At 51.6% G+C, this 25,615-nt stretch overlaps 10 protein-coding genes across 10 annotated transcripts; 4 read left to right on the top strand and 6 right to left on the bottom strand.

The window, feature by feature from the left end:
• Nucleotides 1-871: 871 nt before the first annotated feature.
• On the bottom strand, nucleotides 872-1,849 carry CABS01_06499 (uncharacterized protein; the record flags this gene model as incomplete). Its single annotated transcript, XM_060539865.1, has 1 exon — nucleotides 872-1,849. The coding sequence occupies one exon, from the start codon at nucleotides 1,847-1,849 to the stop codon at nucleotides 872-874; it is 978 nt and encodes a 325-aa protein (XP_060404402.1).
• Nucleotides 1,850-3,704: 1,855 nt separating this feature from the next.
• On the top strand, nucleotides 3,705-5,085 carry CABS01_06498 (inorganic pyrophosphatase; the record flags this gene model as incomplete). Its single annotated transcript, XM_060539864.1, has 7 exons — nucleotides 3,705-3,830; nucleotides 3,889-4,048; nucleotides 4,108-4,291; nucleotides 4,366-4,426; nucleotides 4,492-4,558; nucleotides 4,614-4,678; nucleotides 4,729-5,085. 7 exons carry the CDS (start codon nucleotides 3,705-3,707, stop codon nucleotides 5,083-5,085), a joined length of 1,020 nt encoding a protein of 339 aa, XP_060404401.1.
• Nucleotides 5,086-5,694: 609 nt separating this feature from the next.
• Nucleotides 5,695-6,669, top strand: CABS01_06497 (uncharacterized protein; the record flags this gene model as incomplete). The annotated part of the gene is made up of 1 exon (XM_060539863.1): nucleotides 5,695-6,669. One exon carries the CDS (start codon nucleotides 5,695-5,697, stop codon nucleotides 6,667-6,669), a length of 975 nt encoding a protein of 324 aa, XP_060404400.1.
• Nucleotides 6,670-6,793: 124 nt separating this feature from the next.
• CABS01_06496 (RTA1 like protein) lies at nucleotides 6,794-7,748 on the bottom strand (the record flags this gene model as incomplete). The annotated part of the gene is made up of 2 exons (XM_060539862.1): nucleotides 6,794-7,671; nucleotides 7,733-7,748. The coding sequence occupies 2 exons, from the start codon at nucleotides 7,746-7,748 to the stop codon at nucleotides 6,794-6,796; spliced, it is 894 nt and encodes a 297-aa protein (XP_060404399.1).
• Nucleotides 7,749-9,345: 1,597 nt separating this feature from the next.
• Nucleotides 9,346-11,046, bottom strand: CABS01_06495 (major facilitator superfamily transporter; the record flags this gene model as incomplete). The annotated part of the gene is made up of 4 exons (XM_060539861.1): nucleotides 9,346-9,724; nucleotides 9,797-9,935; nucleotides 9,995-10,829; nucleotides 10,888-11,046. 4 exons carry the CDS (start codon nucleotides 11,044-11,046, stop codon nucleotides 9,346-9,348), a joined length of 1,512 nt encoding a protein of 503 aa, XP_060404398.1.
• A 617-nt stretch (nucleotides 11,047-11,663) lies between these two features.
• Nucleotides 11,664-14,013, top strand: CABS01_06494 (fungal specific transcription factor domain-containing protein; the record flags this gene model as incomplete). Its single annotated transcript, XM_060539860.1, has 3 exons — nucleotides 11,664-11,742; nucleotides 11,822-12,887; nucleotides 12,960-14,013. 3 exons carry the CDS (start codon nucleotides 11,664-11,666, stop codon nucleotides 14,011-14,013), a joined length of 2,199 nt encoding a protein of 732 aa, XP_060404397.1.
• A 161-nt stretch (nucleotides 14,014-14,174) lies between these two features.
• CABS01_06493 (FAD binding domain-containing protein) lies at nucleotides 14,175-16,809 on the bottom strand (the record flags this gene model as incomplete). Its single annotated transcript, XM_060539859.1, has 5 exons — nucleotides 14,175-14,886; nucleotides 14,944-15,620; nucleotides 15,682-16,052; nucleotides 16,172-16,443; nucleotides 16,514-16,809. The coding sequence occupies 5 exons, from the start codon at nucleotides 16,807-16,809 to the stop codon at nucleotides 14,175-14,177; spliced, it is 2,328 nt and encodes a 775-aa protein (XP_060404396.1).
• A 2,275-nt stretch (nucleotides 16,810-19,084) lies between these two features.
• Nucleotides 19,085-19,683, bottom strand: CABS01_06492 (uncharacterized protein; the record flags this gene model as incomplete). Its single annotated transcript, XM_060539858.1, has 2 exons — nucleotides 19,085-19,608; nucleotides 19,671-19,683. The coding sequence occupies 2 exons, from the start codon at nucleotides 19,681-19,683 to the stop codon at nucleotides 19,085-19,087; spliced, it is 537 nt and encodes a 178-aa protein (XP_060404395.1).
• A 514-nt stretch (nucleotides 19,684-20,197) lies between these two features.
• On the top strand, nucleotides 20,198-21,198 carry CABS01_06491 (uncharacterized protein; the record flags this gene model as incomplete). The annotated part of the gene is made up of 2 exons (XM_060539857.1): nucleotides 20,198-20,538; nucleotides 20,592-21,198. The coding sequence occupies 2 exons, from the start codon at nucleotides 20,198-20,200 to the stop codon at nucleotides 21,196-21,198; spliced, it is 948 nt and encodes a 315-aa protein (XP_060404394.1).
• A 358-nt stretch (nucleotides 21,199-21,556) lies between these two features.
• CABS01_06490 (uncharacterized protein) lies at nucleotides 21,557-24,463 on the bottom strand (the record flags this gene model as incomplete). Its single annotated transcript, XM_060539856.1, has 1 exon — nucleotides 21,557-24,463. One exon carries the CDS (start codon nucleotides 24,461-24,463, stop codon nucleotides 21,557-21,559), a length of 2,907 nt encoding a protein of 968 aa, XP_060404393.1.
• Nucleotides 24,464-25,615: the final 1,152 nt, after the last annotated feature.

Genomic DNA, 25,615 nt, shown 5'->3' with positions numbered 1-25,615 from the left:
GGGCTGTACTAGATACAATTGGTATCACCTCTGTCAGAGATCAAACGCTCATCAACGGCTGCATGCAAATCTGGAACCTCATCCTAGCTGTATCAGCTGCTCTCTCGATTTCCCGACTCGGGCGTCGACCGCTGTTCCTTGCCAGTTGTGGTGGACCGTTTGTCAGTTTCGCCGACATTACGGACTTGTCTGGTAGCTTTGATGATACTGAATCGCCATCAGTCGGTGTGGCACTGGTCCCAGTGTTGTTATCCTCCACGGGTTCTACGACATTGCCTTGTAAGTTGACGACGCAACACAACAGAAGTATGTGGCCTGCTAACGTTTACTTGTATCCTAGATCTGGCCATCCGAACTTCGTGCTCGAGGTGCAGCTCTGGCGCAAATGACCACGTACTTGAGAATCTTCCTCAACATTTTAGTCAATCCTCCTGCACTCGAACATATTGGTTGGAAGCATTACATTGTATCTCTTATGATTTTCTTAGCTGGGTCGATCATCAAACACTTCTTCCACCCAGAAACCCGAGGTCATACGTGAGAAGAAGTGGCGATCATCTTCGACGTTGAAGCGGCAAAAGTTACGAATATTCCATTAGAAGGGAATGTCAAGAGGGGAACGGCGACTCAGCACGAAAAGGATGGATAAGGTGAACACGGAAAGATTTGTAGAGAATACTACCAGTGGATTGTAGCTCGGCATCATGCAAATTGAGCCCTAAATAAGAACAGATCGGATCAAGAGCACTTTTTCATTCCAAATATTATCGAGGTAGATACTTAGGAAGGGTTGGTGAGTCGCCCATGACATGTTGGGATTCCTGAGACTCAGCTTTGGTCACTGCTGTATTTTGTTGAGGCCCATATCTCATCAGTGCTTGTCGAGAACATGAATCATCCAGTCCATGCCTTCCTTACCCTCTTTGAGCCCATATTTGAACATGAGAGGAAAACAATGCATCTGTCTTTCCCATGATAGCCATTCTCCAGAGACCCCATGCTCCTTGCACTTATTTCGGAAAGCAATAGCCTCGGGTGCTAGCACGTCATATGACCCAGATACTCCATATATGCGGACGTTGTGTTTTAGAAAGACCCCAAGATCGGCGTGTATGGGAGATACTCTTGGATCATTCAATCCCCAGTCGTAGCAGACATGATTGCCCCCTTGATTTCGTTGCAAAGTTTTGCTCGACTCTTTGGGGCACCATGCCTCAGCAGTGGCTTTGATGGATTCGAAAGTGTGGAGTGAATCGGATTTCTCCACCACTCTGATCTCTGGGAGTTCATGACGAAGGTCTACCGTAGGGCTGATGGCTATTACAGCAACAGGTGGGTTCGCAACCTCCTTATTTGGGTGCTTCAAAGTCCAAGCCACGAGACTTAGTGCAATGTTACCGCCTGAACTATCACCGGCAACAATCACACTTTCGCCGGCGTCATGTGATTCGCTTAGAAGAGAACTGTACGCTCTTTGAATGCAAGGGAATGCAACTGAGACAGGGTGTTTCGGTGCGAGAGGTGCAGAGATGATCGTAACTGTTGTGTTGTCGAGCCGTCGGACAAGTTCCATGCAGAAAGTCCAATGATTCTTGCTCGGTGGCATCTGCCACCCTCCCCCGGCAAAGTACAAAATTCGTCGCTGACGCCGCGGACTCAGTTCTCTGTCACTCCTGCTATTCGATTTTTGAGTGATGTCATACAGCCATAGTCCCTCCAATTCTCTCTCTTCTATATGGCATTTCCGTGGGTTCTTGGGTGGCGTCAGACGCTCCGCGTTGGGCGGCAGCTTAGATGGGGATGCCAGCCTAGGCCTGAGGGGTTTGATGGCGACTTGTAGCAATAGCATGAGTAAAGATCGATCGTGCCGTTCATTGAAAACGAATGTTTCTCTAGTTTTTGGCTTATCGTGTGTTTCCATGCTGTAGGTATAGTGATGCTGCTAAGACGTTCAAGACTGTGTGGCAACCGCCGACGGGAAAGCGGGTTGCGGGACCAGACCACAAGACGGCAGAGCCTTCGTAACGTTAAATTACTTCGCCTGAGCATTCGAATCGATATGTTCTGTGTTGAAACGGATTGGCGAAGCATTTTGGAGATGAGGATGTCGTGGATGATGTGCAAATACCGGTGTGATGCCTTGCGAGACAATGGTGCGCTAAACCAAACACGTCATGGCTGCCTTGACGTCACCATTTGATGGCATCCGCGGCGTGTAGCCATTGCCCACTCTGCGCTCTTGCAACTGAAGGAGAACAAGATTCCCCGAAATGAATTGTTCCTTCCAGTCTTACATGCGGACGAAAGTTGTGATAGTCCAGTCTTGACCGGCACCAGAATAACGCCTTCCATGCCTTATGAGCGGAACAAAGCTCAGTCAGTTGTACCCACACTCAGGGTCGTGGTGCCACGCTAAGCAACGGCGGAAGCAGATGTGATTGAGTTCTGTGGGTTGGATTGAATTGGAAAGTCGATCCGACCAGAGAACTCAAAATAATTATGAACATAGTCTCCTTCATACCACATTCGACTTCTTGGCAGATACCGATGCTGAAGGCTTCTCTGGACCCCTTGTCAACGTGTTCAATCTCGGTCTCTGTGTGAAACATTCATGCGGAAGGCATTGAGACGACCTGCTGTGCTATCCAAAATCTGTACCACAGAGTGAGTGATAGCCTGCTGTCAGATATTCAAAAGAAGGTCCAGCTCTCTGATACCCGGTAGCCTCCTGATGGCCGCATGCCTCAAGCGATAGCCCAGAAATTTACTAGTGGCACTACTGAGATGTTCGACTCTAAGATTGCTTGGTGATTCAATCAGTCACGACTTTCTCCAGTGATATTGGCGGTTTTTTCTGTCCATCGCGTTGACACCTGCGGGAGACGTGGTCAACTGCTAGCCTCAGGCTTCGAGTTACGTGCACAATCAAGAATTTTCTTGGAAGAATCTTCGTCAGTGACAATCTGACGGTTAAGTGAACGGCGACAACTCTATCAGAGACGCATACTAAGGAACTCATCATGGCCGATTAGGGGCCGAGGACATTGGGATCAAGACAATCCTACTGCAGACCCACCGGTACATCCGTAACCTTCCTATCCTCGTCAGTGTGGCAATCAATGCCGGCACAGCACAGATGAGGGCAAGAATAGGCGATTTTTCGCAGGACTCTCCATGCATTGCAGTTACAAGGCCGCCAAATTGAGCATATGGGATTTTTCATTCGCGATGACGAAAATCCCCCTTTCTGCTGCTGGAACAACAACAGCGTTCCCACGTGCGTTGCATTTTCTACGTCATTGGCCTGTCTCATGAACCCTGTATCCTTGGCTCTAACCAACCATCTCCGCACCAACTCATCAACAGTGACAGCGCGGATCCCTGGATTGCAATGCAAAATCTCCAATCTGATCTTTTCCCGTCAAGCCCGTCCAATCCTCACGTCAGAGCTTCTCACGCCTGTCCCTATGCCAAGCCTTCCTCCCTGCTGGCAGTCCCCGCCACAGAAACATAGACGTGTTTCTCAGCCCCTTTTCCCTGTAGGGGACAGCTTACCTTGATAGACTGAAGCAGTGTGGGTTTGCCACAGTAGACATACAAAATACTCCAAGTCCGTGGCGTGTTTCTTTGGCGCTACCTTATCTCATGAGCACACGATTTATGATCCCACCTCACGATAGAGACTTGATTCAAAGAGAGCAATCATGTCGAGCAGATGTTTCTTCGCCCTTGCGGCGCTTTCGGTCTCGAGCAGTGCTGCTTGGACTAGCTCCTACAGCTTTAACTACAACGCCCTTAGCTTGAGGGAAGTTGGTGCCCGCAACACAGAGGTGATCAGCCCCATCAACCGAATTTAGCTTATCCTACATGCTGAACACTCGACTTTAGGACTGGAGGGTTTGGCTCGAAAAGGACGGTGACCCCATTTCCTTTTGGCATGATGTGCCAGTCTGGCCGGATGAGAGCAACAAGCAAGTGGTGAATCTTGTGGTTGAAGTACCCAGATGGCAAGACGGCAAAATTGAACTCAAGAGGAGCGAGCCTCTAAGTGAGTAGGTATCTTTCACAGGAAAACACCACATTATGCTAATGGCCATTATGTTCCAGATCCTATCGTTCATGACTCTCTTAATGGCGCTCCTAGATATGTGGAGAATGTGTGGCCACACAAATCCTACCCTTTCATCTACGGGTCTATCCCTCAAACCTGGGAAAGTCCGAATTACAATCACTCTTTTACCAGCCTGTTGGGGGACAACGACCCCGTAGATCTCTTCGACATCGGTCAAGAGTAAGTCATAGGCAGACTACGGCTTCATCAGGCCTTGCGTCTACCAAACATTGAGTGACTAACTCTTTATCCAGCCGCGGCTACGTTGGTCAGGTGAAACAAGTCAAGATTCTCGGTGGTCTTGCCTTAGCTGATGTGAGTCTACGATACTTGGATTGTCGTTCCGTCATGTGAGATGTGCTAATGGGGGTCTGGCAAAGGGCAACGAAACCGATTGGAAGATTCTCGGCATCGACATCAAAGATCCCATGGCGTCCATCATCAATAGTAAGACCATTAGCCAGTTATGAAGACAGAGTTGTGTGAGCTGACTTGTACAAAGCGTTCGAAGATGTTGAAAAGTATCGCCCTGGGACCATCAAGATATTCCGAAACTGGTGGACTGTGGTTTTCCCTATCATATTCCGTGAAAGGTCGTGCTAACTAATACTTCGCAGCACTATAAAGTAGCTCGGGGGGATCCAGTCATCAACATCATCGGGGACTGGTACCAGAATGTCACCTACATGCAAAGCGTGGTCGAGGAAAGCCACAAGACTTGGGCGGAATTGATTAGAGGAGAGGTCGACTCCAATGAAATCAATTACAACCAGACCTCTCGGCCAGACGTCGCAAACAGCTTTATAAATAAAGCGACAACAACCGCCGAATTCAACATCCCAGCAGAGAGCAGAATCGGTCCTGCTGCTCCAAGGCCAGAAAAGGCCGATCGCTGGTATTACCTGGACAGTGACGCCGACTTGATTGTGGTTCCTCAGACACAACAAACATTTCTCAATAGGCAACAGGTCTAGCTTCTTTGAACAAAACTTCATTTTCTTTTGAACTGGGTTAAGCACGATATGGGTCTGCTTTTCTTCCAGCACCACCACCATTGACTCATGACAGGTCCATTCTATGGTCAAATAGGTAGAAATAACGAGTAATGAAATGAGAAAGCACAAACATCTACCCAATTTCTCATTATTTGAATGCCTTTGCTCATTTCTTGCTCATTCTTCCAACACTTCCTTAAGCTCCGGCTCTCTGGCTCGCCCTTCTTCCGTGGAGTCTTCAAGCCCGAAGACCCACAAAATTCCACAGCCCTACCCGCGAGCTTAATTCTGACTTTCCCCGATGTGACATCTTTCCCGCCCATCTTCAACGTCGTTTCTTTTTACTAGCACTATCGCCAAACCGCACTCCAAGGTTTGGGAGAAACCTCCTTCCTTTCTATCTCTCACTTCCAAGATCGGCTAGTCATTGCGTCGAACTCGCCGCATATTTGCAGGCAGAGTTAAACGACCCTGGAAAATTTGCATGCGACAAACGAAAACTAGCCCATGAGTCAAGCCCATCTACCATTGACCCCCACCGACTCATACCGTCAGCCATTCAGTGTCCACACTAAGACATTATTCAAGATGAATGCCTCGACTGGTCATTCGAGAGACTTCGAAATGGACATGGGCAATACCCAAAATCCGGTTCATTCTGCTGTGCCTCCTGTTGCTTCTCATCCTAGCGTAGGACTGGCTGCACCGGAGTCAACTTACATGGCCCCAGTCAGTGTAATAGAAGGTGCTTCGACCGGCAACTTGATTCGAGACGGATCAACACAGCGAAATATCACGCGAGACATCAAGCGAGGTGCGCGCGGACTGCCCAGCCGAAAGCCAAGCCCAGCGCAACACTACAGACATGTCAAGACATCCGCGAAGGTGGAGAAGCAGAAGTCAAGGCGGTGGAAAAGTAAGACTGCGGACTCGAGACTTTCCTCCGAATTGGATCGACTTCTCGTCGGCGAGGACACCTCTGAAGGATCCTTTTTCGGAGAATCACCTACAGCGTACAAGGTTCAGCACCCGTTACGAGCCGCTTTGCAGGGTCTTCCTGGCTTTTCATTCGACGACGAGCTGGACAGTGTCACTTTTGGAAAGCATCGGCGCGTCTTATTTGGCCTTGCCGAGATCATGGAGCAAGGTGGGCGTGACGCAATCAAGGTCTGGCTTGAAGAGTTCCTCTTGCTTGCTTTTCAGACGATGGAAAATATTGTCGCACGCCATCCGCAGTCCAATGATATGGATGACGTTCCCATGGGATTCGTTATCTTGGCCAGAGAAATGGAGTCGACTACCGACAAGTCGCCCGCATCTAGATCTTTCTCGCGCGCGCGGAGAACTATGGAGAGACGGCTTCGTCAAAGCTATGATTTGCGGAAGCTCATCGACTGGGTTCTCGATGCTCGTCGAAAGTTTCTAGAATCGAAGCCGAAGCCCATGCCTGGCTTTGGAATCTTTGGGCAAGCGGCAGTGGAGGAGGGAACCGAGCTTGAGAAGAAGCTATGGGCAACTGTAGATGCGCAAACGACTGGGGCAGCAAGATATCCACCGTGTTGAGGTGTGGGTAGATGATTCGGACTAGGTATTCAGAGCATAAATAGCTTTATCAATAACGGCTACCCTCATCTTTTGGGCGAGAAACAGTGAAACCCGTTCTATCTCTTTGACCTTGCTAAAGAACCTATTTCTGAATAGACTCACGACTGCGTACTCTAGCCTTTTCTGCATCATCAACGCCACCGGAGACCTTCTTTGCTACACATCTCCCGGGGTGCCAGATGGAAAGCAATACCACTGCCAACACCACGGGCGCAAACTCAAGCACGCCAAAGAAAACCTCATTCGAGTAGAGGTAACCCCCAAGACCCTCCGCAGTTTCGGCAAGACGGAAGCAGGTACGCAGGTAAATCAACAACGTCGCCCCCGAAAACACAGCCACGAAAGTAGTAAGCCTATGTTCTTTGATCGCTGTTCGAGCTCTGAAGAGGAATATGGACGTAGTGATGACGAAACATCCGATTGAAAAGACCTGGTACGCAAGTCCTCCAAGCAAAATATTGTTGGCCGTCGTAGGGTCCTCGCGGCGCGACTGCTTGACTCCGATCAAAGCGGCGCCCGAGATCTGCGTGATGGTTGCGATGGCGTCCGAGGTGATGAAGAACCACAAAACCACTTTAGGCGGCAAAGGCGTGAACTGTCGCCCAAGACGGTTGATGAGAGCGGATAGAATCGCGTAGATGCCGGCTGCGAGGAAGACTGGTGCCGTGACGATGAAGAAGTAGTTGAGAATGAAGTAGATGAGGTTATACGGGTTCGCTTTGGCGGAGAGAGAGCGGGCTACGTAGCCGACGATTTCGAATAGGAGGCCGATTGGGAAGGTTACGAAGTACCAGCTGCGGTAGCGGATGATCTGCCATGTGTGGACGATGAGAAGGAGGAAGAAGAGGACATCGGCGAGTACTGTAAGGATGAAGGATGGAGTGTAGCCGTAGATTATGACTGGCGTGTCCCATTTCCCACCAGGGTTGACGAAATTTGGGTCGACATATCCGTATGTAGCTTTATCGGTGGTGTTAGTACTAAATCTAGAAGCTTGAGCGGTTGAGTATTTTTGTCTCACCTCTTCCTTCACTCATTGTTTCGTCAAGAGGCCCTCGCCTAAAAGCGATTTTGGATTGGAGGCTTAGGTCAGGAGAGGAATATTGCGTACTGATGGCGTACATGAGAAACCTTGGTGTTGGACGGAAAGGCTGAGCTTTAACATCGACGAGATGGTCACAGGGGTATTGTCTGGCGACAAGGGGCTTGCTACATATCAGCCACATCGCTACCTGAACGATCTGCCTAGGGAGCATGTTGACACGCAGATCGAGAATAACGGTTCGGAACGGTCTGCCAAGCTGAGACCTCGTGGCAGCACATCCCTTTCCGACACTAGCGGGTGGAGAATGGGGGTTTGCAGAACATGCCCCTAGTCTTTCCCGATAATATGCAAGTACTCTCGTCCCATATCCGCATTGGCGACGGATACCTGTCAGCGTAGAGACAGACTATACGCATGTCGCTAATTCTAGCTCGTTAGAGCAGAGTTGATATCTATGAATCATCATTCCGTATATCCTGGCTCCGTCTTTGAGCCACATTCTTATTTGAACACCTGCATTACATGGGCATGCCTCTTCTGGGTATCTGTCCGGCTGGGAGCCTACTGGAAGCTCTTTCTCGGCCAACTTGCATGTAGAAGCTCATTTAATTGGCCGAACAAAGGTTCTTCAGCTGCACAATACATATCTCTTCGTCTCCCTGGCAAGAACCGCCTAATGTGAACTCTCACTCTCCTACGCCAAACCCTTGATAATTCTCAGTTTTTCCAGCGGACTACTACGAAGATGCTATACGTAAGTCACGATTAAGCCATCAAGTAATTAGTCTTAGGCCTATGGTCTAAGTGGCCCATCCGGCGAATTACTTACCATTTCCGTACTGTCCTCCGTGTATGAGCTCGCACCTCGGCAATGCCAAGAAGTCCGAAGTCCGGGTTTCAGTGGGTCTGCAGACCGTTACGGCACCCGCTCCCGATGCGGCGCACGGCAGCGTCGATGAACAGAATGGAAAGATTTTGGTTCAGCGGTTCATCCAATTTCATTTTCTGATTCCTCAGACCCATGTGATATTTGACATTAAGGAGTCTCTCCTGTTGTTCGCTCTTAAAGGTTACTGATACCCTATGAGAGAAGAGACCTGCGTTACTGCAGAGTCTCGTATCGGTTACTCTGACCATAGTTCAAGGTATTGCCATGATGGTGCGATTGCTCCTGATGTATATTGTGTTTCGCGTAGGCCATTTGTGCTCTGAAACGCCCTTCCAATAGTGTTTGTGTCTACAACCACGACATGTATAGGATTATTGAGCCACAGCTTCATCATCGCAGCACAAGCTCGAACAATTTGAGTAAATGAAAGGTCTGGTTCACTCCATGGTGTCTCTTCGGAGAATAACGGCTTCGGGAAAATGGCTTATCCACAGTACAATACCTTAGGTGGAGCAACGCATCATGTTGTGGGGGACCGCATCTCCCAACATGGAATCGCGGAGCTGGGTACTCTCTGAGGTGAGTCTATTGAGGGAAGTTTTCGAAAGGGGGTTTCAGGCTTTGGAATAAGTATTATTATGTCTATCGTCTATGTCTAATCATTACTACTCTATAATCATGTGCTCGTTAATTATCCATCTCAGTTTCCAATGGCAAACGCCTCTCGTGCTGTCTTGCTACTCCGAGCGAGGCTATCGCCGAATCTGATAAAGATGAATGGGATTACTCCCATGGCTAAGGCAATAAAGCCCAGAACTGATGGAGCCCAATGAACTCCAAGGTTGCCATACATCTTGCCTGCCGCCAGAGGCAGGGTGATAGCTCCGATTGAGCGCGTCATGCTGGCTGCTGCATGTGCTGAAGCGGAATATTGCCGGAAAACGTCTGTGAGGTAGTTGATCATGCCCATGAAGAGCAGATTGAATCCACAGCCAAAAAGTACACCGCTAAACATAGGCAAGACAGGGGAGGTGGATGGCCACACGGTCCAGCCAAGCCAGAACAGAGCGATGACCATTCTACGTAAGCGATTGTTAGTTGTGGCTCCTTGTCATTTGTTTAAGGTATGAGATCGTGGAGGGTAAACATACTGAGGAGCGGCAATACATGCAAGAGGTAGTCTGCGATTAATAGGCTTCAAGGCCCACTCCACCCCGGCTTTAAATTGCTTATCGTGATAATGTGTCCATGCGTAGAAGATGGCAAGGGCAAAGAACACCCCAAGAACAACTTCGCAGATATGTTAGCTCATTTCATCGTCTATTGTAGCATTATGGGCGTCGTCTTACCAGGTAGGAACGCAAGTCCGGCCATCCCGGGAGACATGCCGTAGAAGTCTTTGAAGATGACTGGATAGGCCTGAAATAACAGGTAAAATACAGAGTATGCCATCGTCAGATACGCAGATGTCGCCATGAGGATTGGCTCGGTGAAGAGGAGCTTCATGGGCCGGAGGAAGATCTTTCGTACGTTGAAAGGCTGTAACTGCAGTTGCTGTTGCTGTTTGCCATCAACCGCACCCTTGTTTCGTTTCAGCTGCCTCTTAACTGCGTTGTTGTGGAGAACAGGCGCGTATGTCTCCGGCAGAGTAAGAACGAGAGGCAATCCGCATACTCCAAGGATGCCGGCGATCCAGAAGGGCCATCGCCAGGACATCGGAGAAGAGAAGCCCGAAACAATGGGCCCGATGAGTGGGCCGACAGTTGTGACTGTCATGTAAAGTGCCATGGCGTTTCCTCGAACCGCGGGATTATCGAGGATATCGGCGTAGAGTCCACCGATGACCGTTGTTGGCGCTGCCGCGTTGATGCCACAAAGAAGACGGAAAAGTAACAGCACCGGGTAGGTTGGTGCTCCAGAACAGGCCAGCATGAAGATGATGTATCCGCAGTATGTCCCGATCAGCACCGGTCGTCTGCCGATGTACTCGCTCAAGGGCCCAAATAGCAGAGGCCCAAGCACGTACCCGCACATAAATAGCGAGTTGAGAAGAATCAGATGGACGCGGTCGGTAACTCCGAATTGCTCGCTAATGGCGTCAAGTGCGCCTGAAGGCATGGATGACCCGAGGTTGCCATTGAAAGTGCAGGTAAAGCCCGCTACAACAATGTGCAGTTTGCGCAGCTAGAATAGAAAGTAAGAACATCGTTATACCAAACTTCTCCACGCAAGAGCCACTTACAGGCGATAACGTCGTAGCGTTCAGCAAATCCTCCGTTGTGTCCTTCAGAGATGAGCCATCGGAAGTGTCGCCGCTCAACTCAACATCCCGTGCCATGGTGGATTCTTGTTTCCGGTCTCCATCTTCTTCGTTTGCGTATTCGAACGGACGTGCATCCATTATAGTCCTCGAGGGTACTTTGCGTCTGAAGTCTGCTCAATGAGGTTCGTCCAAGTGGTTGTGGTCTTGTCTGTGCAGTCCTGGTCACTCAGACTGTCACTGAACTGCCCAGCTCCTCTTATATGTCCAAGCAACTCCATATTTGCCCATTGCTACCCGAACGTACAAAAGAAAAAACTTCTGGAAGACCCTGCTAGATTGTTTTACGTATTTGGTTCCATTTTCCTACTGCATTCAATGTTTCGCAAGTCGTTCGGAAGTAGAACAAGCCATTTTCCATAGTTGTAATTGGTTAAAGTGTCCGACAAGAAGCTGCCCAAGTTTCCGCACTACAAGAGATTGAGGGCATGTGAAAAGAGAAAAGAGATTTGATTGGTTTGTATTTCCGGGATTGCAAATTCTGCTGACATAACTCCCGAGGCCACGTTGCTCGGTATTTGAATAATCCACCACAACTTCCGACTTATATCCAGTCCAGTCCACATTGCCTCCACATCCGTCAAGCTTTGCGTCAGCGCAGTCAAAGGCGCGCCATCACACCTGAGATGCTGTGATTGAATCTAGATCCCGCTCGGAAAATAAGTTTCCAGAAGGCGGCTTACCGCCAATACTGAGTCATGTCAGCCGCAGGGCGTAGAGGCGCATCTTCTCCGACAGGATCGGCGTCTGGCCAGGCGTCGAAGAAAGCGAGAACCAGTATGGCACCCCCTGTCCCCCAACTCTCTTTTCATTCTCAAGAGGCATTCTGACCGACAATCTTGTCTCTGATAATTAGATGGCAGGGCCTGCGTGACGTGTCATCAACGGAAAGTGCGTTGCGACATCCTCGAAAAGGGCACGCCATGCTCCAAATGCGAAGCAAACAACATTTCCGACTGTCGGATCTTTGAGAAGAAGAAGACTAGGTCCTCGACAAGGGTATCTCGGAGCCCCAATGTCTCTATTCAGCCAAAGACAGCAATAGCACCGAGCTCTAGACCCACAACCACGCCAACAGCATCGAATGCCGCCAGTCCGTGGGTACCAGTCAACGTCGACTCGCGGCCAGCATCGGCTCCAGGAAACGAGCTCAATGCTCAGACCCATTACGCTACTGAGGTCGCAACGCGAAATTTGGCTGATTTTCTTGACCGAGAAGAGACAGGATATCAAGATATTCTACCAAGCGGTAGACTTTACTTCATCGGGACCGAGTTCTCGAACTTGAACTACCTCGTTCGGCAGCGGTCTCAACGGCCCGATCAGAATGTCCTACATTTCGGGAGTCACCCTCTTGCCCCGAGGATGTCTTCAGTGCCGCCCGAAGCGTTGGAACTACCCACCAAGGCCTTGGCTGATAAACTTGTTCAGGCTTACTTTATGCACATCAACCGTGGCATTCCCATTGTCGATGAAGAGTTCTTCATGAAGAAGTACAACAATACAGAGACCAGCGAGGATTTTGCTAGGCAACGGCCGTTATCTTTACTTTTGCTGAATGCTATCCTACTCGTCGGGGCGCACGTCTTGTCCAGCGAGCGTGATGAGCTCAAGGCGTTAAAGGCGGTCTTCTTCAAGCGGGCGAAAGCTTTGTTTGACTGTCGTTTCGAGCAACATCGTGAAACGTACCTACAAGCTGCTATCCTTCTGACTTGGCAATGCGACGACCTCGAGGATGTCATCTCAAATTCATGGTATTGGATCGGTATTGCTGCTCGAACGGCGTACGGAATGGGCATGCATCGGGATGCTACACCATCAGGTCTTAACGTTATGGATAAGCGCCTATGGCGGAGGCTATGGTGGACCTTGTATCAATATGACGTTTTGGTTTCTATGGCTCATGGTAGACCTCAAGCCATGTAAGTGGATTGCTCGGCCAATCACCCCGCAATCTGGAATATCCCCACACTGACTCTCTACTTCTACCGTAGAAGCCTTGACGATTCCGATGTGCCACTTATCGAAGAGTGTCATCTAGAAGATACACCGGAAGCCGAAGCGTCTTTCATAGTTCAGCATACACAACTGTGCATCATTTTCGCAAAGGTTATGAAAAAGCGAGTTGCTCTACGTTGCAAAGAAGGAGAAAAGGCTGAGGCGACAAGGAAAGCTGATATTGCGCTCGCTGAGTTGGTCACCAATCTGCCCGAACGACTCCAGCTATCCTCAGGGGTTCCAGACATTTGGCAGTCAATGTTCCACATCACATACAACAACTTTCTCATCCTCCTTCATCGGCCGCCTCCTCGGACAGTATCGGGACCCTCTTCAGTAGAAGCAAGCAACGATCTGACCATATGTTCTGACGCAGCGACTACAATCGCCTCCATCTTTGAGTCTTTGCGGAAGAGAGAGATGCTGGCCGGCTTGTGGCTTCCAAGCCTTCACATGCTCTTCACAGCTCTGGTTCACACAGCAAGCCAGATGCACTCTAGCAATCCAATCGTCGCAGCCAAGTCAAAGCGCCATACTGAATCCATGATACAGACATTGCATGCAATGAAATCCCAGTGGTTGTACGCGCAAAGTCTGCTGAATCTATTCGAGCCGAAACGACCAAGGAGTTGCGATCTTGACCAGCAATCCACCCGATTTGATGGCGCGAGCGATCGAGTGGCTAATTTTGGAGAGCAGAATCCTTCCAGGATCTCTCTTCCGACCGACATTCTGAGACATAACGATCACACCATCGTCGGATCGTCAGCATCCGTGGGAAATGGTGTTCCAGGGCGGCCTCTAGTTTCTGGCCCAGCTTATGGCTCACAGCATATAGATGCGGCACCAGGGCATAGTTTAGCTAGAGATCCGGTGGAGCAGTACGCGGCAGCTGTAGTTGGTAATATGTCCCAAGACGGGCAGGCTTACGGCACTGGCTTCGTGGGAGACGATATGGGCCTCACTGATGCAGATACTATGGATATGCTGCAGCTTCCGTCGGCTCTGGAGTTCCTATTGGCAGGCGCTGGAAACAACTTTGACTTCTGATACATGTAAGCCATCAAATGGTATGATGATAGTAAATGATGTAAGCTACAACGCGATTCTGCTACTATGTTGCTAAAATATGGGGAATAATCTAGCTTGTGTTCTACTATCTACACCTCCCAACGTCGTCCAGCTTGAAACTGGATTCCGGGTACCAATGACTAGTTGCCCAAGGCATCTAAAACGCTTTCACGCCAGTAGTAGAAGCCTGCAAGCGCTGCTCCAGGGCCTACGGCAAAGCCACTAGCAATGGACCCCAGAGAGCCAAGCAATGCCTGCTGAGTTGTAACAAAACCCTCTGATCGCAAGTTCCACGCCGAGTAGAGGGACAAAGCAGCAGAAGCGAGTCCGAATAAGCCGATGCTCGTGTTAAGACCACCTGCCAAGTTGCTGAATGAAGTTGTCGCCAGGATGGGATACACCGCGCTTGCGATATGAACGGTAGCGCAGGCGCCCGCCGCGAATGTGTATGCCATCTTGAGCGGTACTACATCCTTCTTGTCGTACATTTCAACAAACTCGTCCTTGTCTGTTTCCTTTACGTCTTTGGTGGCCTTCATGAACGAAGTTATATCCTTCACCTGCTGTATGGCCGAGGCAACGCCGTTAAGTAGAGCCGCGCTGAAGACTGGAGCGGCAGATGCAACGAGACCGAGGGTCTGTCGGATCTGTGGGTCTTGAACTGGCTGGCTGGCGAGGATCGTAGGGATGGCGTAGCCAACGATGGCCGACGGCAGTATTGCCTTGGCGTATTTGACTGGCACGTGTCTACCAGGCAGAGTATTGGTGCCTCGAGTGACTATGCCGAGACCCAGGAGTGGCATAACGGCTTTGGGTCCGAAGGCCGTGAAAGCGGCAGCGGAAATCGAAGGCCTACAGTTCCTCACATTAGATCGGTGTGTGGCGGGACATTGGCGGTGGGAAACCTACCATAGAAGGACCGAAAGCCTGTTGCCAAATCGATGACTCTCTGCAAGCCAGATGACTATAGCACAGAAGAGACTTGCCTTGAATTGGATCTGTTCAATAAGGCTACCAAGCGAGGATGTCTTTGTCAGATTTGAAGTTGCTTTAGCGAGGCCAAGATTCCATGCTCCAGCCATCCATAGTCTGACGCTTTTTTTCAACTCGGAAAAGTGGGTGAAACCGCCAGAATAGTAGAGCAACGCCGCGAAGAACCCGGATGCCAAGACCAGAGCCATTCTCGATGCTGCTTGAGTTGTTATGGGTCGGGCAGGGAGTTCATCGTCAAAAGGCACAAGACGGCGTCGCTGGGGCAAGGGAAGCCTGTAAACCCTGTGGCTTGCTTTGCAAATGGGGACCGCTGTGCCGAGGAAGCCTTCATCACCCAACAGGGGAACGAGGTACTTGGTGACGATCTTAGAGTACGGCGATCTTCCAGTCAAGACCTGCTGAAGCGTATGCGCATTCGCTACCAAGGTCTTGGCTCGCTCGTGGCGGTTGATGTGGACTTGGGCCAAGGCGGCTTCGACAATTTCTGTCGGCTGAGACTTGGGGTTCTTTTCCAACATGTCGGTCAGGGAATTTGTGAGAAGCGCCGCGGCTTCCAGGGCGCCGTTACCTCCTTGGCCGGAGATGGGATCGATCTATGAAGGGATCCAATGTCAGTGTAAGAGTCTCAACGATAAGCGGGGGATCTGAACCAACCTTGTGACTAGCATCGCCGATACATACGATTCGTTGGTAATGCCACTTCTCAAAGACGTACTCCTCCAGTGGCACCAAAGTAGCCATGATCTTGTTCTTGTAGACGTCGCCAAATGTGACGTTCTCAAAGACTAGATCTTCCCAGTGCTCCAGAGCCAGCTTCTCGGTGTCTTCCTTCGAATACTTTGGTATGTCCTTTCCGTACTTGGTGTCTCCGACGCCCGAAAACAGGAACCAGTAGGTCCGATTGCCAGGTGCGCTAATGATAAGGTAACTTCTGCCTTCGTTGAAGACCATCTGTTGATTATGGATGGGGAGGTTGCTCGGGCGTTTGGAGATGCCAAAGATGCATTTCGTCGCGACGGGTACTCCTAGACAACATCGTTAGGGCTTCAGTTTAGACACAATAAGCATACGAGCTACTGTAGCTACGCTTCTTAAGGGACTTGCAGCCAGTTTTCAGGTCAGGCCTCAGCAATCGGCGACTTACGAGAGTGTTCATCAAGAGGAAAGTAGCCTGGTCGTTCTTCATGGCCGATGCGCCACATCTCCTCCCGGACGGTGCTATGGATGCCGTCTGCCCCGACCACGATGTCGCCTTCAAAAACGGAGCCATCTTTGGTGTGTACACGCACCCCTTCCTTGAGGAGCTCTACCTTTTCAACCCGTTTCTCTGGTATGACTTTATCTTTGTTCTTCAGGTTGTCGAAGAGAACCTGCAGAAGCATCTGTCTGTCGATGAAGATGGAAGGGTAACCAAGCCTAGTTCAAAGACCGATTGTCATTCTTCTGCTACGTTTTCATTCGGCATCCTCTTCCGGCCTCAGCTTACCGGGCTTCTAGGTGTTGGATATTCGCCATGCTAGGCGGGCCTAGTGGTTTGCCATCTGGGCCGCAGAGGCTATTCTTCAGGTGGTATTCCCCAACCATCTCAAGGATTGGCTCAAAACAATCAAGCTGGTCAAGGATGCGAAATCCATTGGGTAGTAAACCAATGCTCGCGCCAACCTGTGGCGCAATATTGGGGTATGCTTCGAGGAGGGTGTAGTCGACGTCGAGCCTCTCCAGCATGTTAGCCAAAGAGAGGCCCGAGACGCTGCCGCCGACAATGATGACTTTAAAGCCCATTGTGATTTTCTTGAAGGGAAGATTTGATGCCGATTCCAATCATAGAGTGGTATCTCAGACAAGATCAAGCGGATGATAATAAACATCTAAGGTTGTTCGAAGGGTTTGGCCGAGGGTTCATCTATATATCATCAGTGCCTCGTTTGGCACCATGGCAATCCAAGTGCCGCACTGCCGAAAAGGAACATGGCATAGCTCGAAGATCGTTATTGGGCAGAAGATGAAGTAATGCCACGGTGATTCCTCCCAAGAAAGCAGAAAGAACGAGTGTCAAGTTCACCGAAAATGTCCGTTTCCCGCAAGTTAGACCACACGGCTGGATGCCAAAACGACGAAGGGCGAACTATAAGTGCCGGCCTTCGCAAATATCGGTATGCCGAACTTGTAACGAAACTTGTCATACACGACTCGGGTCGTTCCTCATTCCCGGCCGAGCAAAGCGGCGGCGCGGGGGCCACTGCCGGTAGGGGACAAGGTCTTAGCGTGGCTCCCCCACGCGAAGCGGAACAGCAAGATCTCGGGAAGTAGGGCCTATATGTGGCAGCAGGTCCCGAGGTTCTCAGACTATTCGCTATCTACCCTTGAGAGAATTGAGAGGTATCCTAAACTTGGAACGTATACCTCGGCGAGCTAGTCCGCCAACCTTTACTGATCACCTAGTTCTAGACGAGCCTGTGTAGTGTTCATCTAGTCTTTCAAGGGTCCTGATTTCAGTCCTATCGGTGCATTATCATGGCTGCCAGGCTGGTGTAAATGGAAAAGCAAGTCTGGCGACGCGATAGCAGCTCATGTACCTGCCGAGCGTAGGGTTGAGGGGTGTGTAGAAAGTACGCCTCATGTTCAAATGGTGTCCTTTTAGGCTCTCAAATCATGAAGCGACTGACTACACAAGCGGAGCGAAATCAAATCAAAGGGCGATTGCGACCCCTGCCCACCTTCCGTCCTTTCACCTTATCTTGTGTTCTATTAGAAATTGAAAACGGTAGACGGGGCTTAAGAGCCCGACTCTTAGGCCGTAGTCTCGCTCTCAGGTACCGTACAAGTAGCTGGGATGGTTCTGCTGATCACGTCTTCTTTCCGGAACTCGATACATACGTGCATTGGATAGTTGATGGCCCAAAGCATCACAGTAGGATTACTTAGGCGTGATGCAGTATCGAGCGTGTCCGCCTCTTGCTATTGAGATAACTCGGCGAAGTAATCTCCGGATGCATCCTATCCATGAAGTCATATCGGCTATAGTGTTCCTACGCTAGTAGGTCTTTAGAGCGGTTGCGCCGGGTCGGTATCTTGTCAGGCATCGGGTTGGGACATTTGATTCATGTTAGTACGTTGGCTTCACAAAGACCTGCTCTTAGTTAAGTAAGCTGCTAAACGTGCCAGAGATCCCCCCCCCCCCCCAATCGCCAGCTAAGTAGGTATAACCCAGCCTTAGATCTAGAGCTCATTTGAATATGATATTCAAACGGCCCCTAGAAAAGCACAGCCCCATTTGGCGCTGAGAGATTTCCTATGGAGCAAGGCTCTACGGTGAACTATGACCTCAGGGACCTCGGTTTGGCTTTCCAAGCTTGGCGAGAAACTCCGATATCATGTTGTCACGTAAACTACTACACTTGGCCCGATTATCGAGTCTCCTTAGCATCCGGCCTTCCAGGTGTTCGCCTACTTCTGCCCTGGGGGCGCCGAGGCACGAAGCCTTAGGAACAACGACGATGGTTGGACGGGTTGATGATGTGGTCTAGTGATTTGCATGTGAGGCTGTATGTATTCGGTTCAATACGGAAAGATTGACAACTTGTGACGGAGCGTTTCCGCTCTTGTCAATTGAGAGAAGGTCATTACCTACAAGTCCAACCAGCTTGAGGAGTATCCTTAGGAGTGCGGCGTACGAAGAGATGCCGCTTGCACGATATTCCCATCTCCTGGAGGCAGCTTAAACTGTATACAGCTGGACCCTCTCCATACTTTTCCTTATAGTCGGTGTAATAGATTGCCCAGTGTGTACAAGTATTCAGGGAGCCGCGCTCCACCCAGGCTGGCTGGCTGGCTTGGCTTGGCTTTTGATCAGGCTCGCGCAAGCGACTCCGTGTCGCAACATCAGTAGCCAAAGCATTGTCTGATCCCCCCCATGCAGATGGTTCGCCAATTCAACCAAATCCGTCGCGGCAACGGCAAGTTGGCCGTGTGAAAGATATCAATAGATGAGGCCGCCCCGGCTTTCATGCACAACGCCCGCGAATAAAACAAAAGATCTCAATCAGCCGAAGAGGGTTCACTTCATGCTCAACCCGCCAAACACTCGGTCTAGCTCCGCACCTTGATCGTTCAACGGCATCTCACTGGTCCCCGCTACAGCTGATGTCTGATGCCCATCCTCCTCCTCGGATGGCCCGCCGACCTTTTCCGGCTCGAGTATCCGGGCTTCACTGTCCAGCCAGCCGGGCGCAACTCTTCTCTTCTCAGCCAGCTCTCGCTCTTTTATCCTGGTCTCGAGGTCCCGCAGGTCGCGCTCGGCGTCCTCCTGCATCTTTGTAATGTGTGCTTGTAGCGCGCGACACGAGGCGATGATATCATCCGGATGGGCTGCGTGTCCTGACTGCGAGATCACATACTTGGGTTTATTTGCGGCGGCGTCTCCAGCTGCTGAATCGTCGGTGACTGCGGCTGGTACGCCTATTGCTGAGGGGGGCAGGGCTGAGGGCATAGCCTTGTAGTTGTAGGAGAGTGTTGTCGCGGTGGGGAGGGAAATGAACGGAGAGACGGTCAAGGGGACCTGCTCGAGGAGCGGATGGGAGCCTATCGCGATGATAAGTAATTCGAGCTACGTAAAGACACAAAGGGAGCGGAAGGGTACGTACGGTTGCTATACATGGTGGGTAGCAAGTCTGGCCTTGAGTACGTAGGTGTCAGTGTGCAAATGAGGGTGGAACAGGACTATATGAGCCGTTTTGAGGGTCATACAAGCTCGTTCAGGGTAGCAATAGGCCTCTTTAGAGTTTTCTGATACTCAGAAATGCCGATCAAGAGCGTGATTGCAGGTTGTAGTGTTTGCGCCGGTTGGAGGGGATTCGTCAGCTCTGCGCCATGGAAAGAGGTGCGATGCGAGTGCGTAGCTGTCCGAGGCAACGGAGTGCGATCGGACTCTGGGAGAATGTCGGTGGAGAGCTCAGACCCCACCGAGCGTTCAGGTGGGGCTTGCGGATCGACCTGACCCTGCTGACCAATGATCAATCACCTGACCGTTCCACCGCCCTGATTACCTCAGCCCCCAACTCCTTCTTGGTAAAGTTCCAGGTTGCTGAATGTCACTTCCTTTATCAATATCATCACGTGGTGATAGCGATAAGAGCTTCACTTTCTCCAGCTCCAAGGCAAGCACCCCACCATGAAGGGTCTCACAGGTCAGCCCAAGCAGAGTCCTTTCAAGGATCTCTTACACTTCATCAACATGCTGCCCACAACCATTCGCTCTCCTCCCTCTCTTGGAGACTTTACTCCAATTGAGGAGTATCAGTCGGCTACTCCTGCGACCTTCTTCGGAGGAAAGCCCGTCCTTCATTTCCATCTCGAGGATGCGAAGGCATGGATCCCAGCGTCGCAAAAGGGCAGCTTGGCCATCTTCCCGGCTGATGTCTCGACTGCTGCCTCTGCTCCCAATGGCACGACCTTGAAGGAGACCACTGAAGAGCTCGTGGAGCAGCATGTCTCCGTGTTTGTTTCTTCAGAGTATGTTTGCTACCACCGAAACGGGCGTTACCCTATATTAATTTGCGTCATAGGACCTTCACCATCTTCTCTTCGACCCAAGGAGCTGGCGTTCAGATCCCCTACCCCTCCATCTCTATTCACGCCGTGAAGTCGGTCGGATCCATCTCCGAAGATGCTCCTCTTCAGGCTATCTGGATGCAGCTGCAACTTGCCGACGGCGGTGACGGCGATGACGACTTCGATACGATCGATCTGACTCTCGTCCCTGCGGTCACTGATGGCGCCCAGGCCGATATTCAGAAGTTCTACGACGCTATCTCAGCCTGCTCAGATCTTCACCCCGACCCTGTCGACGAGGATGATGAGGAAGAGGACGGCCGGATCATTTTCGAGGGCGAGCATGAGCCAGTCGAGGGATACGAAGGAGTCTTGTACGGCGCCGCCGATGGAGGCCTGCCTCCTGCCTTCCCTGGGAGCGGAGGCTGGATTACGGCCGAGAACGTCCACGAGCACTTCGACGCCGACGGCAACTGGATCGGTCAGAATGGCAATGAGGATCAGGAAAGCGGCCAGCTAGGAGAGGGAGCAGGTCGGGTTCGCGGTCACGATGAGGCCAACAACGGCGTCAATGGCCATGACGACCCGGGCAATAAGCGCCCGCGGGTCGACGAGTCATAAGTGCATACCGCGAATGAGGCTTGGGAGTTGACGAGGGACGACTTGATACCATGGATAAGACTCGGGCTCATAAAACCGACGTAAGAATACCATTCTTTTTCGCATAAAATCCCAATCAACTATTAGGTTTTAGTTTGGAGGGAATATGGTTTTCTTTTGTGGTATAATTCGTTGATTTGAGTGATGCTTGTATCTGAATTTTGCTAATGGCCTACTGCCTAGGTATTACAATGACGCCGTGCTCAGCTTAGAAATATTCAACCCTGAAGAAAGTGCTCGCTAACCGTCGCTGAACGCAACACCCCTTAATCAATATGGATCACTATGGGACAAAAGAAAATTCCCCAGACTCTGGGACTCAAACCCTCATGTTTGGGCTCTGTCTCTCAGCCCCTGCAGTGAGGCTGTCTGGGGAGCTTAACAGGTAGTCCTCTTTCCCGTATGCACCCAAGCTGGTACCGCTATCTTGATGCTTGATCGGCCTCTCCAGACGTTTCTGGTCTTCGGTATCGACGCTGGAGATTCTTCTCCTCGTGGGACTCTCCACAGTCACCACGCTGTCTCTAGCCAACCCTCGTCCGGCACTTCTGGGTGTCGGGTTGAGCGGCCGGGGGCCTCGAATCAGAGAACCGTTTCTTCTCTCATTTTCCTTCTCTTCAACTGCAGCGCGTAGCGAATCAAGATGCTTGTTTCCCCCTGGTCGGCTCTTGAGCACGGCGATTGAATTTCTAGCCGATTTGATGGACTTGGTCCGCTTCGCTGAGCCTGGGCTCGTGCCTAAAGACAAGTAGTTTTGTCGACCCATTTTGCTTACGCGGCTGTTGCTCCTGTCGGGGCTGAACCCGCCTCCTCTCAAGTTTGGTAGTGTCGGACTATCCGGATCCGAAATAGATGAACCGGCGCTGAAGGTACTCATTTGGCTATTCATTCGCCGAAGCTGAGCCACGGTTGACTGAAGCCCCATTACCGCGAAGTCGCGATGGTATGAGTTCCGCTTGGGGGAGCTGGATGGCTTCAGCACGATCGAAGGGCAATCTGAGCTCGAGAGAACGCGCTCGACGCGGGATTCTCTGGGCGTCGGCTGTCTGGACAATGCACGGTCACGAATTGGACTAGCCATCCCACGCTTATATCGCCTTGGTGTCGGAGATCCTCCCTTTGACAGGTCGGGGCTCGGCAGTGGTCTTCGAGTTGGCGAGCCAGGAACGGGAGATGCGGCGGAGTCGGTCGATTGACGACCAGCACGACCTGAAGGGGAAGGACTGCCGCGTGATGGCGATATTTTCCCGCCTGGGCTACCCATTCTCAAGGCCTCTCGGTTTGGCGATCCCAGGCCAGCTTTCAAGGCCAAGGGCGGTGGGAAGACAGGTGCCTTTGGGCCGAACGTCAACCTGTTATTCGGCATCGCTGGCCTGCTGCCATTATCCTCAGGAGACGTGCCAGGGCTGGCTCTCATGCTCACAACGCTGTTACTTGAGACGAGGAAGACGGGCTTCATCGACATGACGCTCTTCGGGCGAATGGTCTCAGGCGATGCTGCCAGGTCGGATGGTTGCATCATGATGGAGTACCGCGTCTGGAGTTGGTCGGCCGTGCTGCTGCGCTTGATGACGTCCAACGGTCTCGGTATAGGAGAGTTGGCAACAGATGTCACCTTCGTAGGTGTTCGGTTCAGGATCTCCTCTTCGGGCGGCGTCATGCGTCGGAGAGGCGGCAAGCTGGAAGACTGGCGTTTGGGGCTCCTTGGAGGCACTTCTGGCGGGCCTGGTGTGATGAAAGGATCACATATTTGAGTATCAATGACAAGGCTCCTGGGTTTCCTGCCGCGGGGGGTGCTGTCTGCGTGTCCAGTACCGCCGGTCTTGCTGTCATCCTCGGGTTCGTTAACGCTATACAAGGTTGACAGAGACGATGAGGCATCGCTGCCAGGGGATTCTATCGATGCGCCGTTGTCGGTGGGCTTGGTCGGGGACTCATGCTCGGATCGTCTGCTGGGGCTCGAAAGTCCTGTTGGCAAGATGTGTTCAACTTCCGGGGTCGTTTCGCCAAACAGACTATCCGCATCTGAGACAGCCGAAGACTGTGAAGTGTTCCTATTGTGGTGGTTTGGAGTCTGAACAAGCATTGGAATAACCATTCGCTTCGACGGGCTGGGTGTTCGAGCTCGCTGGGCGTTAAGGTCTAACGCCTGGCCAACGTGTGACAGCACTTGAGTTTTTGCCGGAGATCGTGACCGGACAGGCGACTGGTTCTTGACTGGTGACGGGATCTTGATCGGTGACTGAGCCTTAATGGGAGATTGCGACTTTGTCGGCGACCCTCGCGGGGTCTTGACGCTGGACCCAGCTGATGCCGATGCAGCCCTCTGTCGTGTGGCCGGCCGGCTATTTGTTGGTGTCCCGAGCTGCAGTCTCTCTTCCGTGGAACGCAAAATCTCGGCCAGATCCGACTCCGTCGTCTTGTGCCGCAGCCGTTGCAACGGCACCGGTCGAGGTACCGGTCCCTGGGGGGTTGGAAGTACAGGCGGTCCCCCCCTCGCCGCAGCCGCCAGCTTCTCGGCCAGCTCGTACGATGCCGTCCTCGGCAACGGCATCTGCAAAGGCTGGCCACGCTGTGCCGGCATGCTGACCGGCCGAGGCTGTTCAATGGAGTAGTTTACACAGTCGTCGTCGAAATGACCATCCCCCTCGCCCTTGTGCCCAAACAGATCCGGTAACGTCGGCGTGCGTAGTATGAAGCTGTCGCGGATACTCAGCCGCCGACCATCACTCTGCACTCTGGGCCCGTGAATCGCATCCTCGTCAATCCAGCTATTATTCCTTCTCAGGTGTCCTCCACGCTGCTGCCCGCCAGCACCTTCCGAAGGCGTGCTGCTGAAGACGCTCCAGCTCTTGCTCCTGGGCACGCTGATGATGGACGAGAGGGAGCGGTGGGGAGGCTGCTTCTTCCCCTGGACCTCGACCATGTCCGCGTACGGCTCGCCCGGCTTCGGCTTCGTGAGGCGCCGCGGACGCGGGCTGGGCGTGCGGATGGAGCCGCCATCCGAGTCGAGGTCGAGTCTTGTTCTGGGCGTCGTCGATCGGGCTCGGGCGCGGGCTCGGTGGCGGCGGCCTGCTAGGGCGATGAGGAAGAAGGCGAGGCATATGAAGAGGAGGACGCCGCCTCCTATGGCGATGGCGAGGACGAGTGGTAGGGTCATGCCGCCGCCGCTTCCGCCCCCTCCCCCATCTACCTCCTCGCGGATGCGGAGTCGCAGGCTCGACATCTCCGGGAAGAGACTGGGATGTTGTGATATGGTTGTGTGGGTTTGGTGTTCTGAAGACGAGATCTAACGGTTGACTGAGGGACTGAAGGTGATGAGATCACAGGCCAGATATCGGGTCTCTCATGGCGTGAGTGTGTTCTCGGGTATTCACAGTCGGCTTCCCCCTTCTTTCGTCTTCTGTGTTACTGTCTCCAAATATTCGTATTAGGGATTAGATTAGGAAGAGTCAAGAAAGATGGAAAGTGAACAACGGTCTGGTGAGCACTTCTGGCAAATGGTAAGTAGTGTGTAAACAAGTGTAGGAAAGAATGAGAACCAAATCCAGAATAGTAAGAACACTCGTACAGAGCGAAAGAGAGGAGATTGAACACGGCCTGGAGGTGAATCACGAGGACGAAGAAAAGATGGATGACACGGATTTCCGCCTCACAAAATGGAAATGGCTGGCAGCATACCTCTGCCTCAAAGGGTCCTTTCGTTGCGGCGCTGCCCAGACCCAACCAACCGCCATCCGTGATGATGACTGTAGCCATGTTTGGTTTTTTGTTTGGAAAGGGTAATCGAGTGGTGGGTTGAGGTCTCAGTCTAATCTTGCCACCGGGAATGCGTTGTCATCCCGTCGTCCTGGGGAATGCATTCCAATGGAAGGGAGGAGGGCAAAATCCACCTTGGGTGCTCACGTCCTCGTCTTCGGCCAGTCACCCATCCGAAGTCTACCTTACACGCAGAACAGGGCTAGAAGCGAGGATCAGCAGAGGTGGTGCTGCGGGAACGTGAGGTAATATGAATTTGCCGGGTCGGCGGAGTGGCGACGCGTGAGTTTTGGGAATAGCTTCGTGGACTGCTGGTATGCGCGAGGCGGGTAGCTGGGCGGCGGGTTTAATCAAATGCGAGATGAGATTGCGTGCTATCGGCAGAGGTAAACAAGGTCGTACATAACACCGTTGCGTTTCCTGGTATTTTGTGAGAAAGTTTTCCATGGTGGATGTTTTCATGTTATCCATCGGCGCTGAACATAAATCAACCAGCTTTTCTCGATTCAGGAGTCGCATCATGGCTCATTGTGCGGTTTCTTCTCTGCCGAATCATCGCAATTGACGTCTATTCTGCCCCTTGCATCCGCGACCCAATAGACTCTTGAACACGCCCCGA

Source organism: Colletotrichum abscissum (genome assembly GCF_030869225.1).
Source record: "Colletotrichum abscissum strain IMI 504890 chromosome Unknown Scaffold_13.1, whole genome shotgun sequence".
NCBI lineage: Eukaryota > Fungi > Ascomycota > Sordariomycetes > Glomerellales > Glomerellaceae > Colletotrichum > Colletotrichum abscissum.
The sequence above is the reverse complement of the archived record's forward strand: the minus strand, read 5'-3'. Positions and strand labels throughout refer to the sequence as shown.